General features: G+C 43.4%; 2 protein-coding genes across 8 annotated transcripts in view; both read left to right on the top strand.

Moving 5' to 3' along the window:
- The window catches only part of L3HYPDH (trans-L-3-hydroxyproline dehydratase), a 31,425-nt gene extending 16,620 nt beyond the window's left edge, over positions 1-14,805 (top strand). The window contains exons 5-8 of one of the 7 annotated variants that reach the window (XR_012090972.1): positions 6,516-6,717; positions 8,692-8,838; positions 11,488-11,568; positions 11,933-14,805. Coding sequence is in view for 5 of the 7 variants with exons in the window: in XM_073011038.1 (XP_072867139.1) it covers positions 8,692-8,838; positions 11,933-12,079 (294 nt within the window). In the remaining 2 variants the exon portion in view is untranslated. Of the gene's footprint in view, positions 1-1,933; positions 2,156-6,515; positions 6,928-8,691; positions 8,839-11,487; positions 11,910-11,932 lie in introns of those variants that run through there. The other 6 variants (XR_005235388.2, XM_037984066.2, XM_073011038.1 and 3 more) reach the window with 6 other exon arrangements.
- On the top strand, positions 2,434-4,771 carry GPR135 (G protein-coupled receptor 135). The gene has a single exon (XM_007986824.3). It carries the CDS (start codon positions 2,434-2,436, stop codon positions 3,931-3,933), a length of 1,500 nt encoding a protein of 499 aa, XP_007985015.1. The 3' UTR covers positions 3,934-4,771.
- Positions 14,806-15,222: the final 417 nt, after the last annotated feature.

Here is a 15,222-nt window from a genome sequence, read left to right as displayed (position 1 = left end):
TATAGATAATCTTTCAAGTCCTGGATGTGAGTGAGATGGGGCTGAGGGGGGAGTTCAGAGAAGCCGAGAACAGGGCTTTGATGAACTCCAGCATGTAAAGGCAGGTGGAAGAGGATGAAATGGCAGAGGAGAGGACACTGAGAAAGATGAAGAAGGAAGGAACCAGGAAACTGCAGTCCTTCTGGTACTTCTGAACCATGCACTTGCTCACAGCCCTCCCTTGTGGTATAGCCCCTCCTCCCCTGATGAAGTTTAGTCTCCAGAGCATGGCCTACAAGGCCCATCATAAGGCAGCCCCAATACACTTTGATCATTTATTTCCTTCTTCACTCCCCATCTCCAATATCCTAGAATTCAGACACTGATCATTTCAACACTAACCTCAAGACTTTGCACATGCATCAAATGTTCTTCCCCTTTCTTCTTTTTTTAAAAAGTCTAATGTCACCTCTTGTACAAAGTCTTCGTCAGAAAGAGTGAGTTACCTCCAAATAATTTCACTCACATATTTTTAAGACAATATTTAGCACACTGTAATATACTGTGTTGGCCTGTGACTTAAGCTTATTTGGGCTGGGTTTCCTATCTTATTTGTTGTTTTCTAAAACTAAGCACAATCTTAGAAGATTGTATTTGCTAAATAAATTAATGTATGATAATTATCTTTTTGTCTTGATTGACAAAATTAAGATGAAATCAGTCTAGATTAAGCTGGGGTTGACAGATCCCAAGAGGACATTTGGCAATACCTGAAGACATTTTTAGTTGTCACAGCTGGGAGAGGTGCTACTGGCATCCGTAGGTAGGGGCTAGGGATGCTGCTGAACATCCTACAGTGTATAGATGGCCCCTGCAATAAAGAATTATCTGGCCCAAAAAGTCCATGACGCTGAGGCTGAGAAACCCAGTTTTGGTTTGCCACCTTAAATGTTCTTCTATTTATACTGTAAATTTCCTGTAGGATATTTTTTCTGAATGAAATAAGCACTCCCAATACTAATACCATTGATGCTAAGACCTACAAATGTACTAGTCATTCTTTAGAGTAGTGTTTCTCAAATTTGTGCATCAGAATCACTGGGAGGGCTTGTTAAAACATAGGTGCCTGGGCCCCACCACAGGAGTTTCAGTAGATCAGGGGTATCCTATGCACTGTAGGCCTGATAATATGTATCTCTCAAGGTTTCCAGGGGATGTTGATGCTGCTGGTCCAATGTCCACACTCTGAACCACTGCTTTAGAGAAGAGCCCAGGGTTAGTTAACCTGAAGGTTTATCACACTTTTCCCCATTACGGGCCATGCCCAGAAACTTGAGATGCAACTTCCCCGGGTAGCCCTGCCTTTCTTTTCCCCGTGTCTCCCAGCCAGACACCTGGAGCTGCATCTGTGATGATTGCCAGGCTGGCAGCATCTTAGACACAAAACACACCCCATTCCTGAGAACAGATGAAGGCTGCTAGCAGGGCAAGGCACCAATCCCTTTCCCTCCATTTATCAGCCAGTAGGGGCCTGAGGTCCAGGCCCATGGAAATGAAGTAACATCTAAAGAAGATGCATATCCTAGCTCCTCAGAGCACCTGTATCAGAATCACCTAGAGGGTTTAGAGTCATGGGCCCATCCTCAGTAATTCTGTCAGCCAGGGAATCTGCATTTTATGAAGCTCTTGACATCAGTGGTTCTCAAAGTGTGGTCCTGGAACCAGCAACATCATCATCATCAGCGAGCCCGTTAGAGATACAAATTCTTGGGCACTTCCCCAGACTTATCCAAAACGCTGGGGTTGAGACCTTGTCACTTGTATTTTAACACACCCTCTATGTGAATTTTCTGTTAGCTCAAGTTTGAGAATTATTGGTTTAAATTAGTCGACTTCTCAAGTTGAAGATGTCTGGATGTAGACTTCTGGATTTTTCTTTCACTTCACGTTCTAGATTCCTTTCCTACCTGTATATACCAAAAGCACCCACAGGAAGCAAAGCACCCCTCACCTGCTCCCCAAAAGGCCTGCCTGTAGAACATCTGTACCCTACAAAAGAGAGCAAGAGTGAACTTTCGCTGAATGTGGTCATTGGTTTGCATGCCACTCGCGCTTTATCTGGCCGGACAGTGGTCCCTGAGGAGGTAGACCTGGCACTCTCGGAAACCCGAAGCCCCCCGCCGGTAACCTCCGGAGGGGCAGTGTCTTGGGCCGGCTTTGCAGCGGGTACTGGGTTGGCGTCCCGCTCCGCGCTCCTGCGTAAACACGCGGTTCCCTCGGCAACGCTCTGAACCCACGTCAAAGGCTCCGCTGGGTCCCCAGAGACCGCCACCCCTCCGGCCGAGCCCAGCTCCCCGCAGCGGCCGCTAGCCCCCGGCCCCGAACCACCCCTCCGACCTAGCGGCCGCCGCCCCCGCTGCGGGATGACCAGATCCGCGGCCGCCACTGAGCCCCATGGAGGAGCCGCCGCCGCCACCGGCCCGCTCACCAGCGAGCATGGCCTTACTGGGCAGCCCACACCCCGGCGCCCCCTCCGCGGCCGGCCCGCCTGGCGGGACTTCCTCCGCGGCCACGGCAGCCGTGGTCTCCTTCAGCACCGTGGCGACCGCGGCGGCCGCGGCGCTGGGGAACCTGAGCTACGCAAGCGGAGGCGGCACAGCTGCCGCTCCCGGTGGCGGCGGCCTTGGCGGGTCCGGGGCAGCGCGGGAGGCTGGGGCGGCGGTGAGGCAGCTCCTGAGCTCGGAGGCGGCGCCGCTGCTGTCGCACGGAGCTGCGGTGGCGGCCCAGGCGCTCGTCCTCTTGCTCATCTTCCTGCTGTCTAGCCTGGGCAACTGCGCGGTGATGGGGGTGATCGTGAAGCACCGGCAGCTCCGCACCGTCACCAACGCCTTCATCCTGTCGCTGTCCCTATCGGATCTGCTCACGGCGCTGCTCTGCCTGCCCGCCGCCTTCCTGGACCTCTTCACGCCGCCCGGGGGCTCGGCGCCTGCCACCGCCGCGGGGCCCTGGCGCGGCTTCTGCACCGCCAGCCGCTTCTTCAGCTTGTGCTTCGGCATCGTGTCCACGCTCAGCGTGGCGCTCATCTCGTTGGACCGCTACTGCGCCATCGTGCGGCCGCCGCGGGAGAAGATCGGCCGCCACCGCGCTCTGCAGCTGCTGGCCGGCGCCTGGCTGGCGGCCCTGGGCTTCTCCTTGCCCTGGGAGCTGCTTGGGGCGCCCCGGGAACTCGCGGCGGCGCAGAGCTTCCACAGCTGCCTCTACCGGACCTCTCCGGATCCCGCGCAGCTGGGCGCGGCCTTCAGCGTGGGGCTGGTGGTGGCCTGCTACCTGCTGCCCTTCCTGCTCATGTGCTTCTGCCACTACCACATCTGCAAGACCGTGCGCCTGTCGGACGTGCGCGTGCGGCCCGTGAACACCTACGCGCGCGTGCTGCGCTTCTTCAGTGAGGTGCGCACGGCCACCACCGTGCTCATCATGATCGTCTTAGTCATCTGCTGCTGGGGGCCCTACTGCTTCCTGGTGCTGCTGGCCGCCGCCCGGCAGGCCCAGACAGTGCAGGCCCCCTCGCTCCTCAACGTGGTGGCGGTCTGGCTGACCTGGGCCAATGGGGCCATCAACCCTGTCATCTACGCCATCCGCAATCCCAACATTTCGATGCTCCTAGGGCGCAACCGCGAGGAGGGCTACCGGACTAGGAATGTGGACGCTTTCCTGCCTAGCCAGGACCCAGGTCTGCAAGCCAGAAGCCGCAATCGCCTTCGAAACCGCTATGCCAACCGGCTGGGGGCCTGCAGCAGGGTGCCCTCTTCCAACCCGGCCAGTGGAGTGGGAGGGGACATGGCCATGTGGGCCCGCAAAAATCCGGTTGTACTTTTCTGCCGAGAGGGTCCACCAGAGCCTGTGACGGCAGCGACCAAACAGCCTAAATCCGAAACTGGGGATACCAGCCTCTAAGACGGTTGGGATGGCCAGCTTATGAAGGCAAATTTCCACTCGCATTATTTAATGATGGAAGATTCTGGGGGAGAGTCGTGGATTTCATAAAACCAAACATTTAAAGCTGGAGACGGGGGAGGCTTACCACTTTTCCCAAACAGCATAAAAAACAATGTCCCTTCTTCAAAAGTGCCAAAAGGAATGTAAAATGCAAAAATTAAAACAATCTTAAACCACATAACCAAGCATTGTGAACTGTAAGTGCCAAAAATGACAAAAATAACATTCACTATAACTGAAAAGCTCATATTACAGGACCACACTGTGAAACAAACAAAACATTGAATGCAGCTAGTATTGTTCAACTACATAGAATTTCAGGAATGAATGGAGACCCTCAGAGCTGCATGAAAGCCCCTTTAAATCGCTAGCATCCAACAAAACTGTAGCTTCTAGAGCTTGCACCTCTGACATGCCTTGGGTGGTTAGATTGCAAGTGGAAAAGTCTTATCCTTACACACATTGGTGCACTTCCTCACCCCACCCCCAATAACCTTTGTGGAAAATCGTTAATTCATTTAACCCATTTAAAATCATTTTAGGATTTTGAAAAAGTGGTTATTATTAGATAAAATTCAACCATCTGAAGGACAAGTAGAAGTATGAGCATAAATGTGTTTTAAAAATGTTTTCCAAGATTATATGTAAAAATTAACATTCCTTCCACCCGCATCATCTCTCCAAAATGATCTTCCTTGGAAAACTTTGAAGCTTTATCCTTACTCTAACATGCTACTTTTATTTCCAATAAATTTTGGGATGCTGCTCAGAATGCTTTCACATTAAAAAAAAATTTTTTCATTGTAGAAAATCTTTGTCTTTTGAGGTAAATTTGATTTTTGGAGATAGCCAAAAATGTAATTTGAAGTCAAGTTGATTGAATAAGGTGAGTCATGCCACTTTATTTAAATTATTATTATTTTTTTAAGTGAGACCTCTATAAAGCCACAAGGTTGGGTTTCCTATGTGGCTTTTAGCTAACTGAAAACGATTCCAAAGAGAAATTCTGTAACTATTTTGAGAAGCAGCCTCTTGGAATTAGCATAGACTTTTCCAAGAAGATCATACTCTTCTACATTTAGAAATTTGGTGTATTTTGTGTTTTTTAAAATAGCCGATGGTTGCTTTATAGCTATGACTTGTCGAGGATAATGTAGTATTAAAGGGAGAATAGGTGTGGGACTATATGTAACAGAGTATTAAAACACAGGCATAAAGTTGGAGAAGAACTTCAAGCAAACTGAAAATATCTTTAGAAATATGCAAATCAAAGATGCGTTTTAAATTTCTATCCTAGCAAAAAAGATGGTTTTACAATAATTCAAAAACATAATTCAGAATTTGTGTAGGTGAACTTTCTAATGTTAAATACAACTATACACAGGATCATTTACTCAGAATTTTTTAAAATGTTATTTTTCCCTCTTTCTTTCCCTCCATCCTGCCCCTCTTTTCTTCAACATTTCATAGCCTTAATTGAACAAGTTATTTACAGTAGATGTGAAAAGACATTAGTTGTCGTATGAAGATTTCAATGTGAAATAGCCAGCATTTTCTTCCTGTAAAGTATTTAAATATGTTTTTAAGTATTTCTTTGTTTGACAGGTGGGTGCATGTCATTATTTTGTAATCAAAGGTGGAAATATATGATTCATGTCAGAGCTAAAGATGTTTTAATTTTTTCTGCTTCTCAGTGTATCATCACAAATCAGAAGTTTGTAAATTGTGTATATTTTGCTACACTTGATGTAGTACAAAGTAGATGAGATAATCTCTCCCCTCTAGCCCTTATTTTATAAAACATATACAGACTTCATGCAGCTGTACTAACAAAAACAGGTATCTGTAGTATTTGCCTGTTAAAGGCAAAAAATTGTGTATTTTTTGGCACCGAGTCACTTTTGGGATTTAGAGAGAAATGATAAAGTCTTCCAATTATAAAAGGTATCATAGAATAGGAAGTACAGTTGTGAATAAAGGGCAGAGAGAGATCTTAGAGTAAGGAGGTGAACGTGTTGCAAATTAGTGTGTTGCCTGGGAAGAAGAATTGAAGGAAGGCATTGAAAAATAAACGTGATATAGAAAAAACCTACCTGGTGAGTGAAGGAAAAATCTGAGAGATTGGAAGTGACAAGGTGATGGCAGGAAGAACTTTAAGGAAGAAAAGGAATTCCAGCCCTACCTCTTCAGTGACAGGAAGTTTTAGGAAAAGCATGGCTTGTGAAAGAGACCATTCTGTTAGTGGCTCTGAGAGTCATGGTAGGCAAGATTTAGAGGGGAAAAAGAGAAAGTTGTTCATAAATTACTGAACAATTTACAATGCTCTAAATCATTTGTTTTTAATCCAAGGCTATCCAACTATTTAGTGGTAAAACTAGGATTTGAACTGCAGTCCGTTTGGCCTCAGAATCCCATGTTTTTTCTCTCTATTCCCACAGAAGTCTATGGGTAAGGAAATCAAGAGTAATCACTTATGGTACTGTCATCATTATCATCATCATGATCATCATCTACCATTTTTGTTTCCTACTTTATATAAGGGCAACTTCCTGGGAGCTAAGGCTACTAAAAGGTAGAAGCCACAGTACTCATCTGCAGAGCGCTTACAGCCTCAGCAAGGACCTTCTGGCTTTGTAACAACAATCAGCCATAACAAGTTTACTTGTGGAGAAGAAAAGGCGTAGCATTTTCAGAAGAGGCTATCAAAGAAAAGAGATGAACTTGGAAGCAAGAGATATGCAGGTATAAGTCAGCCACCCATTTGACCCAGTGTAGATACTTACACAATCAATACCTCAAAAGGTGAAGAAAGAATGATTCTCAAAATAATCTAAGAGTTTGACCTTTCCATCTGCTTACTATGAGTATGCAATTATAGTGACTTTGTGGGAAAAGGAGAAAGAAAAGCTATGAAATAATGGAATGGATTAAATATTGAGTACTATGTAAAGGCCAGAATGTAATCCTTCATGTCTCATTCTGCTTCCCGTTTGGGTATTTCATTTGGGAGGAAATAATGCAGCAACAGGTAATACTCTGTATAGTAGGTGCATTAGCTTATTTAATCCTCAGAGCAATCTTATGAAGGCATACTATATTATCACTCTCCCCATTTTACAGATGAGAAAACCAAGGCACAGAGGTGTTATGTGATCACACAGCTAGTAAGTGCTAAACATGAGATTTGCACCTGGCAGACTGGTGCCAGAAGTCGTCTCTTAACTGCTATACTGTACTGCCTCTGTCTTTTGAAAAAGACAATGAGAAACCTGGGAAAGTGCCAAGGAAGATAAAGACAACTATCAAAGGGATAGGAAAACAGCATAACATTTAAAAGAAAAGATTTTGTTTTTGATTTGGAAAACAACTATATGTGTGTGTTTTAAAAAAATACATATGAAGAGTTTCTGAGCAGTTGTTTTCTGGAAAAATTCCACTCAAGATGACCCCAGTCATCCAACTTCCCCATTCCTGCTCTAGCACATCTGAACACCATTGGAGAAAAATTACAGAATCAGGTCAATTAGTACCCACTGCACTTAGAATCCATAGCCTTGCCTGCCCCTTCCACCCTGCTGGCAATCTCAGCATTTTCACATGTCAGCTCACTCCTTCTGCCCCCTTTTGTGACCCTTCAAACTTTCTCCACTCAAACATTTAACCAACCCTAACCTCTTGGAATGTGACGTTTGTTGCTACTTCTCCACGAAAATAGAAGCCATCAGATACACATTTCTTCATATTTTAGCCACTGAACCTAACTAAACTAGATTTGTACTAGTTCTCAGCTATGTTTTCCAGTTATAATGAAGCTGGTCTCTTCTCCAGCCTCGGAAATCTCATGCTATCTATTATTTCTGTTCCCTGGTATCCTTAGCCTTCCCACTGAACCATATCCCTGCCATGAGCACTTAAGCATGCCCTGATCTCTCACTTGAGAAGAAAAATTCCCATTCTTCCCTCCTTTTCTCTCCCTCAGTTCCTTTCCATCAGCTAACTCATAGAAAGAATTGCCTGTACTTTTACAATTGATCTAAATTCTAGTCTACACTTTTAGTAGTATAAGAAAGAAAGTAATTATTTTTCTGCAACCCGGTATCTTACTCTGCCAGATGGCAAAACTTAAGATGACAGCATCTAGGTTCTAGGGGCTTATTAGTGCCAATGCACTGGTGAACCTAAGTCCTCAATTGTCATCCATTCACCCTGGCATCTGCAAAGGCATCCATCAGTCTGTCTCTGCCCTTATATCCATGGCTTGCTGAATAATTATTTCCCACTTAAGTCCAAGAGGACCCAGCTCAAATGACCACTTTGGAGCCCCTCTCTAAACACAGAAAAATCATGACTCCACCTCAGAACCATAGAGGGTTGTGACCACACCCATTAGGAGGTCACAGGCTGCTTTTTAAAAATTTTTCAGATATTTTTGATTTTTGATATATTTTGATATTGTTGGGTCAATAAATCAAAATTATACATAAAACATGCATTGGAAGTTCCACTTCTGGAATGGCAATGAAGAGCTCTGTGGATCCCAACAAGTGTAACTGGTGAACATTAGTTTCAAGACAATCATTTTAAATCTTTTTAAATTGTCCTAATGGCATATCGAAAATGGAGAAACATTAATTAAGAAAATCTACTAAAACTCAGTAAGAATAGTGAGTCTGTGGCATTTGGATTATAACCCACTCACTCTCTCCCTATTGCCAGCTCAGTATGACAGAGACTCCATTCCAGGTGGAAAAAAGCACAAGGCTCCCTTCTCTGAGATCCCAGGACTATCTTATTCTCCTCAGAGGAGCAGGTTGCAAGAACTTCACATCTCTCAGGCTACGTGTTGCAGAGGTTAAATTCCAGGTGAGTGCAGCCAAGAAGTTGGGGGTTTTCTTCTTCTACCTAACTCCCACTCATAGAGCAAATGCTTTACTAGGGTGTGGCATGCTGGGAATACTGGGGCCATGATTATTCTCAAAGAAGCTCATTTGTAGGACTGAGACTTCATGCTTGAACAGGCAAGCTGAGAAGACCAGATGTTATGACCCCCCACCCAATGCTCTACTTTTGGAGCAACCATTCCAAAAGAAGCAGGCCACCATCCCTGCCCCCACTGTTCAGAGCCATGACTCAGAGAGTTTGCATAGGAGTAGAGACAGGCCTTTAAACAGACAGCCCTGAAGCTCTCTCCAAGGGAACTAATTTTATTTAAAACAAAGTGTGAAGAAGTTCAAGTCTATGGGCATTCTCAAAAACAGTGGAGTTTTGGTGGTAATGAAGAGGAGGCTAGAAACTTCATGAGAGATAGAAGCTAAACCATAGGCAGCTAGTTTACCAGAGAGAACCCAGAAAAGAGACAGCTAAAAAGAGCTCTCTTGAGGTCTAAACTAACCTCAAAAACTACCCCTGCAATTGGATCAGACCGTGAAGACCGTGAAGCAATTTATGCCTTAGAGCATTGTCAAAAACAATAAGGCAATTAGCACATAATTGGTGACTCCTAACATCTAGAAGTGATCAGGAAAAGAGACAAACAGAGCCCTACTAAAGCCAAGGTTCTCCAAGGGTGACTGTAGGCATACCCAAAGCTGTGTTCTCTGAGGAGCAACACCAGAGGCTTCACACCACCAAAAAAAAAGACTACCCCAAAATAGTCCAGTAACTAAACAAATAAATAAACAGACAACAGTAATAAGCCCCACAGAAGGAGGAGTAGAAACCTGTATCTGGAGCTGCTACAGAGTTGCTCCATGAAGGTTTTTCTTAGCTGTCTTTTCCCCTGGTTCTCTCTATTGAAAGCATCCAGTTTGCAACCACAAGAACTATAAATATATGAGACGTGCACAGAAATAGGAAAATATGAACCATACCCAGGAAAAAAAGGCAGGCAACAGAATAAACTGTCCATGAGAGGGATCAGATAGCAAATTTAACAAACTCTTTAAAGTAGACATTATGAATGTGTTCAAAGAATTTTTTAACTATGCTTAAAGAAGTAAAAGAAAGCGTGTTGAAAATGTCTCATCAATAGAGATTAGTAAAGAAGATAGAATTTATAAAAGAAGAAACATGGACATCCTTGAGTTGAAAATTATAATAACTAAAATTAAAACTTAACTGCAGGGACTAAACAGTAAATTTGAACTGGCAGAAGAAAGAATTAGCAAACTTGAATATAGTTCAATAGAGATTATGTAAGCTGAACAACAGAGAGAAAAAAATGCAGAAAAAATGAATACAGTCTCAAAGACCTTTGGGAGACCGTTAAGTACATTAACATATATGTAATGTGACTACCAAAAAAAAAGGAGAGAAAAAAGAGCAGAAAAAGTATTTGAAGAAATAATGGTTGAAAACTTCCCAAATTTGAGTCTTAAAAGAATTAATCTACACACATCCAAGAAACTCAAGAAAATCCCAAGTAAGACAAACACAGAGACACACACAGATAGCAAATAGTAAAATAGTAAAAATGCTGAGAGACAAAGACAAAGGAAAAACCTTGAAAGCAGCAAGAGAAAAACGACCTGTCACACACAAGGGAATCCCAATAAGATTAACAACTGACTTGTCAGAAACAGTGGAGGCCAGAAGGTAGAGGGATAACATATTCAAAGTGCTAAAAGAAAAAACTGTCAACCAAGAATCCTATATTTAGCCAAACTATCTTTTAACAAATATACATTAAAAGTCTCTTGCCTACATCTGCCCTATTCACCTTGTCCTCACCTTTCTCAGGCAACCACTTTTTATTAATTTTTTGTTTCTTTATGTAAAAGTAAGGAAAGGCATATTAATTTTCTCCCTCTTGTACACAAAAGTTAGCTACTATATGCACACTGATTTTTTTCATTTAATAATATATCCTGGAAATTGTTCCCTATGATATATTCAAAGTTATTATTTTTCTAAATAGCTTCATGGTATTCCACTGCATGGATATATCAAAATATCCAAATATTTGGTAATATCAAAATGTAGCCACCTTCTTTTGATCAACATGTTATCTCTAATTTTATACTATTGGAGAGTGATGCTGCAGTGAAGCAACTTACACATAAAACAGTTTGTATGTGTGCAGGTATTTCTATATGGTAGAATCTCATAGGTAGGAGTGATGGTTCAAAGGCTAAATACATTTAAATTTTAATACAAATTGCCACATTACCTTCTCCATAAGTTGTACCATTTTTCACTTCCACCATCAAGTTATGAGTGTGATTGTTTCCCTAAAGTTTTGCCAATAGAGTGATTTTAGACTATTTACATTGTGGGTTACAACCAATGATAAGTCATGAATTTAGTGTAATGGGTTATAACCAACATTTAAAACAAACTGAAGTGGTGTAGGACAGAATAAAACAGATCAGATTTCACCACACATGGTTTGATAGTTGTAAAATTCTTTGGTACTCCTCCCTTCAAATGATATAAACTAATTTTTTTTCCCCTTAAGTGTGAGCTGTACTTAGTGACTCATTACTTTTTTTTTTTTTTTTTCCAACTCATTAGGGGTTGTCTCAACAAGTCAAGGAAAGAGCAGCCCAAGAATAACATCAGAGATGCAGCTTTCCAGGCCTCCATTCTGGACTTGTAGGTTTTGTATTAACATACATTTGCCAGATGACTTGCACCTCCAGGTCTCCACTCTCCATTCCAAGAGAGAGAAAAGGGAGAATAAGGGCTTTTCCCAAAAAGTTTTGCCTTTCTAATGAGGAAGACATGACCTTCCCAGAGATGCCCGATTACATCTTATTGCCAGAACTATATCACATGGCTATCCTCAAGTGTTAGGGAGATTGAAAAATTGAAAATTTTTAGCAGAGTGCATTTTCTTCCCCCTAAATAGTGTTATGGTGATCACTTTTGATGAACAGAATGTGGCAGAAGTGAAGATGTCTTAAATATTAGGACAAAAAACGGTATTGACTGTGGCTTTCTTGTTGCTTTTTCTCAGTTCAATTATTCTGGGGAAACTCAACTGCTATGTTGTGAGGACACTCAAGCAGCCCTATGGAGGAGCCCACATGGTGACGAACAGAGGCCTCTTGCCAACACCCATATGAGTGAGCCATCTTGGAAGCAGCTCCAGTTGACATCTTAATTACAACCCCTAAGAGACCTGTATCAGAACTACCCAGCTAATCTGCTCCAAGTTTCTGACTTACAGAAGCTTTGAGAGAATAATTGTTTTAAGTTGCTAAATTTGGGGCTAGCTTGTTACACAATAATAATAACTAATACACATAGTAGAAACAAGTATGGGTTCACAAAACCTTTCAGTTATATATGAGTGTGTGCTAGGTCTCAGTGTAAAGTGAACCCCTTCTTATAGGTTGCAGTAAAAAACAAAATGGAAAATTCTGCACAAAACAAACCAAGCAACAGTTTTCTACTCTGAGGTCTTGCTGCTGCCTTCCTGAGGTCTACATGGGAATCAAGATACAGGTCCTCTTTGCTTTCAGGTGCCCCAAACTTATTAGTGGCTCATGCAGCCTTCATTGCCCCATTGTTCTATAGCCAGGCCAGTCACCAAGGGTGGGCAGGAATACACAGGGCACAAAGACACTTCTCAAAGCGCTATCTACATCTAAATTCTCCTTAATTTTTTTTTTTTTTTTGAGACAGAGTCTCGCTCTGTCACCAGGCTGGAGTGCAGTGGTACGATCTTGGCTCATTGCAATCTCTGCCTCCAGGGTTCAAGTGATTCCCCTGCCTCAGCCTCCCAAGTAGCTGGGACTACAGGCATGCACCACCAGTCCCGGCTATTTTTTTGTATTTTAGTAGAGATAGGGTTTCACCATGTTGGCCAGGATGATGTCAATCTCCTGACCACGTGATCTGCCTGCCTCCGCCTCCCTAAGTGCTGGGATTACAGGCGTGAACCACCGCACCCAGCCTCTCCTTGATTTTCTAAACTCCTCTCATCCAACCTGAAAACATCTTTATCTAGTCTTTAGGGTAGTCATCCTGGCTTTTACAGCTTTGTGTGTTCTCTTGAACTTATTATCTTGATTACAAACCTTCCTATTTAAAGCAGGACCAAAACTTTAACAAACCAAAGACCTCTCTGTTTTTGGCACAGCCTCCTTTAGTTCAGAAAATCCTAAAGGTAAGGGAAGTCCTGTGTGTATAAGGAAATACAGTGGAAAAAGCCTTCAAATAATATTTGAAAACGTTATTCACATATTGTCTTTATTTCAACTCACATTCCTTTCTCATTCCACTTTTATCTGACTCCTACACTCATTGCTTCACAATTAGCTACAGAATAGGTGACAAATGACCTAAATCCAATGACTACTTCTCAGCCACCTTACTTGACCTTGCCAAACATAAACCACGTGTATTAGTCAGGGTTCCCACAATAGGCTGTCTGCAGTCTGAGGAGCAAGGAGAGCCAGTCCAAGTTCCAAAAAATTAAGAATTTGGAGTCCAATGTTCAAGGGCAGGAAGCATCCAGCATAGGAGAAAGATGCAGGGTGGGACGCTAGGCCAGTCTGTCTTTTCACATTTTTCAGCTGATTCGATTGTGCCCACCTAGATTAGGGGTGTGTCTCCCTTTCCCAGCCCACTGACTCAAACGTTAATCTCCTTTGGCAGCACCCTCACAGGCACACCCAGGATCAATACTTTGCATCCTTCAATCCAATCAAGTTGACACTCAGTATTAACCATCACAAGTCACTCCTTGTCAACCACCACTCCTTGTATTAACCATCACTCCTTGTCAACTTGAACCCATACACATATCCTGAGATCATACATAATCTTCAAATAAAGATAATAATAAGGTCATAATTACACCTAACATAATATAATTTTCCTTTGTACAACTGGAAATGCACCAATCCCCAACCCAAATGCTATTTCATAAAGTTTACAATACTTAAATGCTGATGTGGAGTCAGTAAATCTTATGTCACATCATGAAGGAGAAAGGAAATAAAAGGAAGATATTTTCTTAGTACAAATGTATACATACACACAAACATGTTTTTAACAAAAGAAGGAGGAAATATTCATGACAGTTACAGTCCCTGTTTCTGCAGCTGGTCATGTGTTCGTAGCTGGTATTGATGACTACCTACTTCTACTACCCATTCTGTATTCCCTTTGCCTTCAGCAAGCACTTCAGCAGGTCGTGTTTTTTTCCTGTGGAGTGACCCAAACCTTCATTCCTGAAGGGTCTGGGCCATTTGTTGTTCTGCCTGGATTGGGCTGTGGTAGTTTCCCATTGACCTTAATCACAGGGCATGGTAATACTAAGAGAAACTCTAATGGAGCTCATGTATTCCATGCATACTCTTCTTTACCTCCATTGTGGAGTAGCAGACTGAGTTTATCTTGATAATCCGGGTCAATCACCCCAGCCAACACTGTAACTTGCTTCTTAGCCTGTTGACTTCAAGGTAGGAGGAGCCCAAAGTGTCTAGGTGGCAATCTTAACTTCCAGTTTAATGGAATTATTGTTGTGTCTCCTGGTGGCAACGTTCCTTCTTCTGGAACTAAGACCTATAGGCCAGCAGAATGTAATGTCATGGGAAAACTAGTGGATCACTAGGGGGTGATGGTGAGTGGTACCACTTCCACTTCCACGCCTTGATTCCTGAACCTGCGAATCCTGGCTATGAGACAAACAGTACCATATACTGGACGCCGATTCAGAGCATATGTGACCTTCTGGAGAACTTTGCCCCAGCCCTGCGAAGTGTTGTCACCTAGTTGGCATTGTAATTGTGACTTCAAAAGGTCATTCCACCGTTCTATCAATCCAGCTGCTTCAGAATGATGGGCAACATGGTAAGACCAATGAATTCTATAAGCATGAGCCCACTGCCACACTTCTTTAGCCATAAAGGGAGTGCCTTGGTCAGAGACAATGCTGTGTGGAATATCATGATGGTGGATAAGGCATTCCGTGAGTCCACGGATGGTAGTCTTGGCAGAAGCATCATGTGCAGGATAGGCAAAAACCCCTATTGGGAATAAGTGTCTGTTCCAGTGAGGACAAACCTCTGCCCTTTGCATGATGGAAGAGGTCCAGTGTAATCAACCTGCCACCAGGTAGCTGGCTGATCACCCCGAGGAATGGTGCCATATCGCGGGCTCAGCATTGGTCTCTGCTGCCGACAAATTGGGCACTCAGCAGTGGCCATAGCCAGGTCATCCTTGGTGAGTGGAAGTTCATGTTGCTGAGCCCATGCATAACCTCCATCCCTGCCACTATGGCCACTTTGTTCATGA

The sequence above is a fragment of the Chlorocebus sabaeus genome, chromosome 24, assembly GCF_047675955.1.
Source record: "Chlorocebus sabaeus isolate Y175 chromosome 24, mChlSab1.0.hap1, whole genome shotgun sequence".
Taxonomy (NCBI): domain Eukaryota; kingdom Metazoa; phylum Chordata; class Mammalia; order Primates; family Cercopithecidae; genus Chlorocebus; species Chlorocebus sabaeus.
This window is presented reverse-complemented; position numbering and strand designations above follow the sequence as displayed.

Coding starts and splice junctions, on each gene's coding strand:
- GPR135 (XM_007986824.3), top strand. CDS start 2,434: ATGGAGGAGCCGCCGCCGCCACCGGCCCGCTCACCAGCGAGCATGGCC.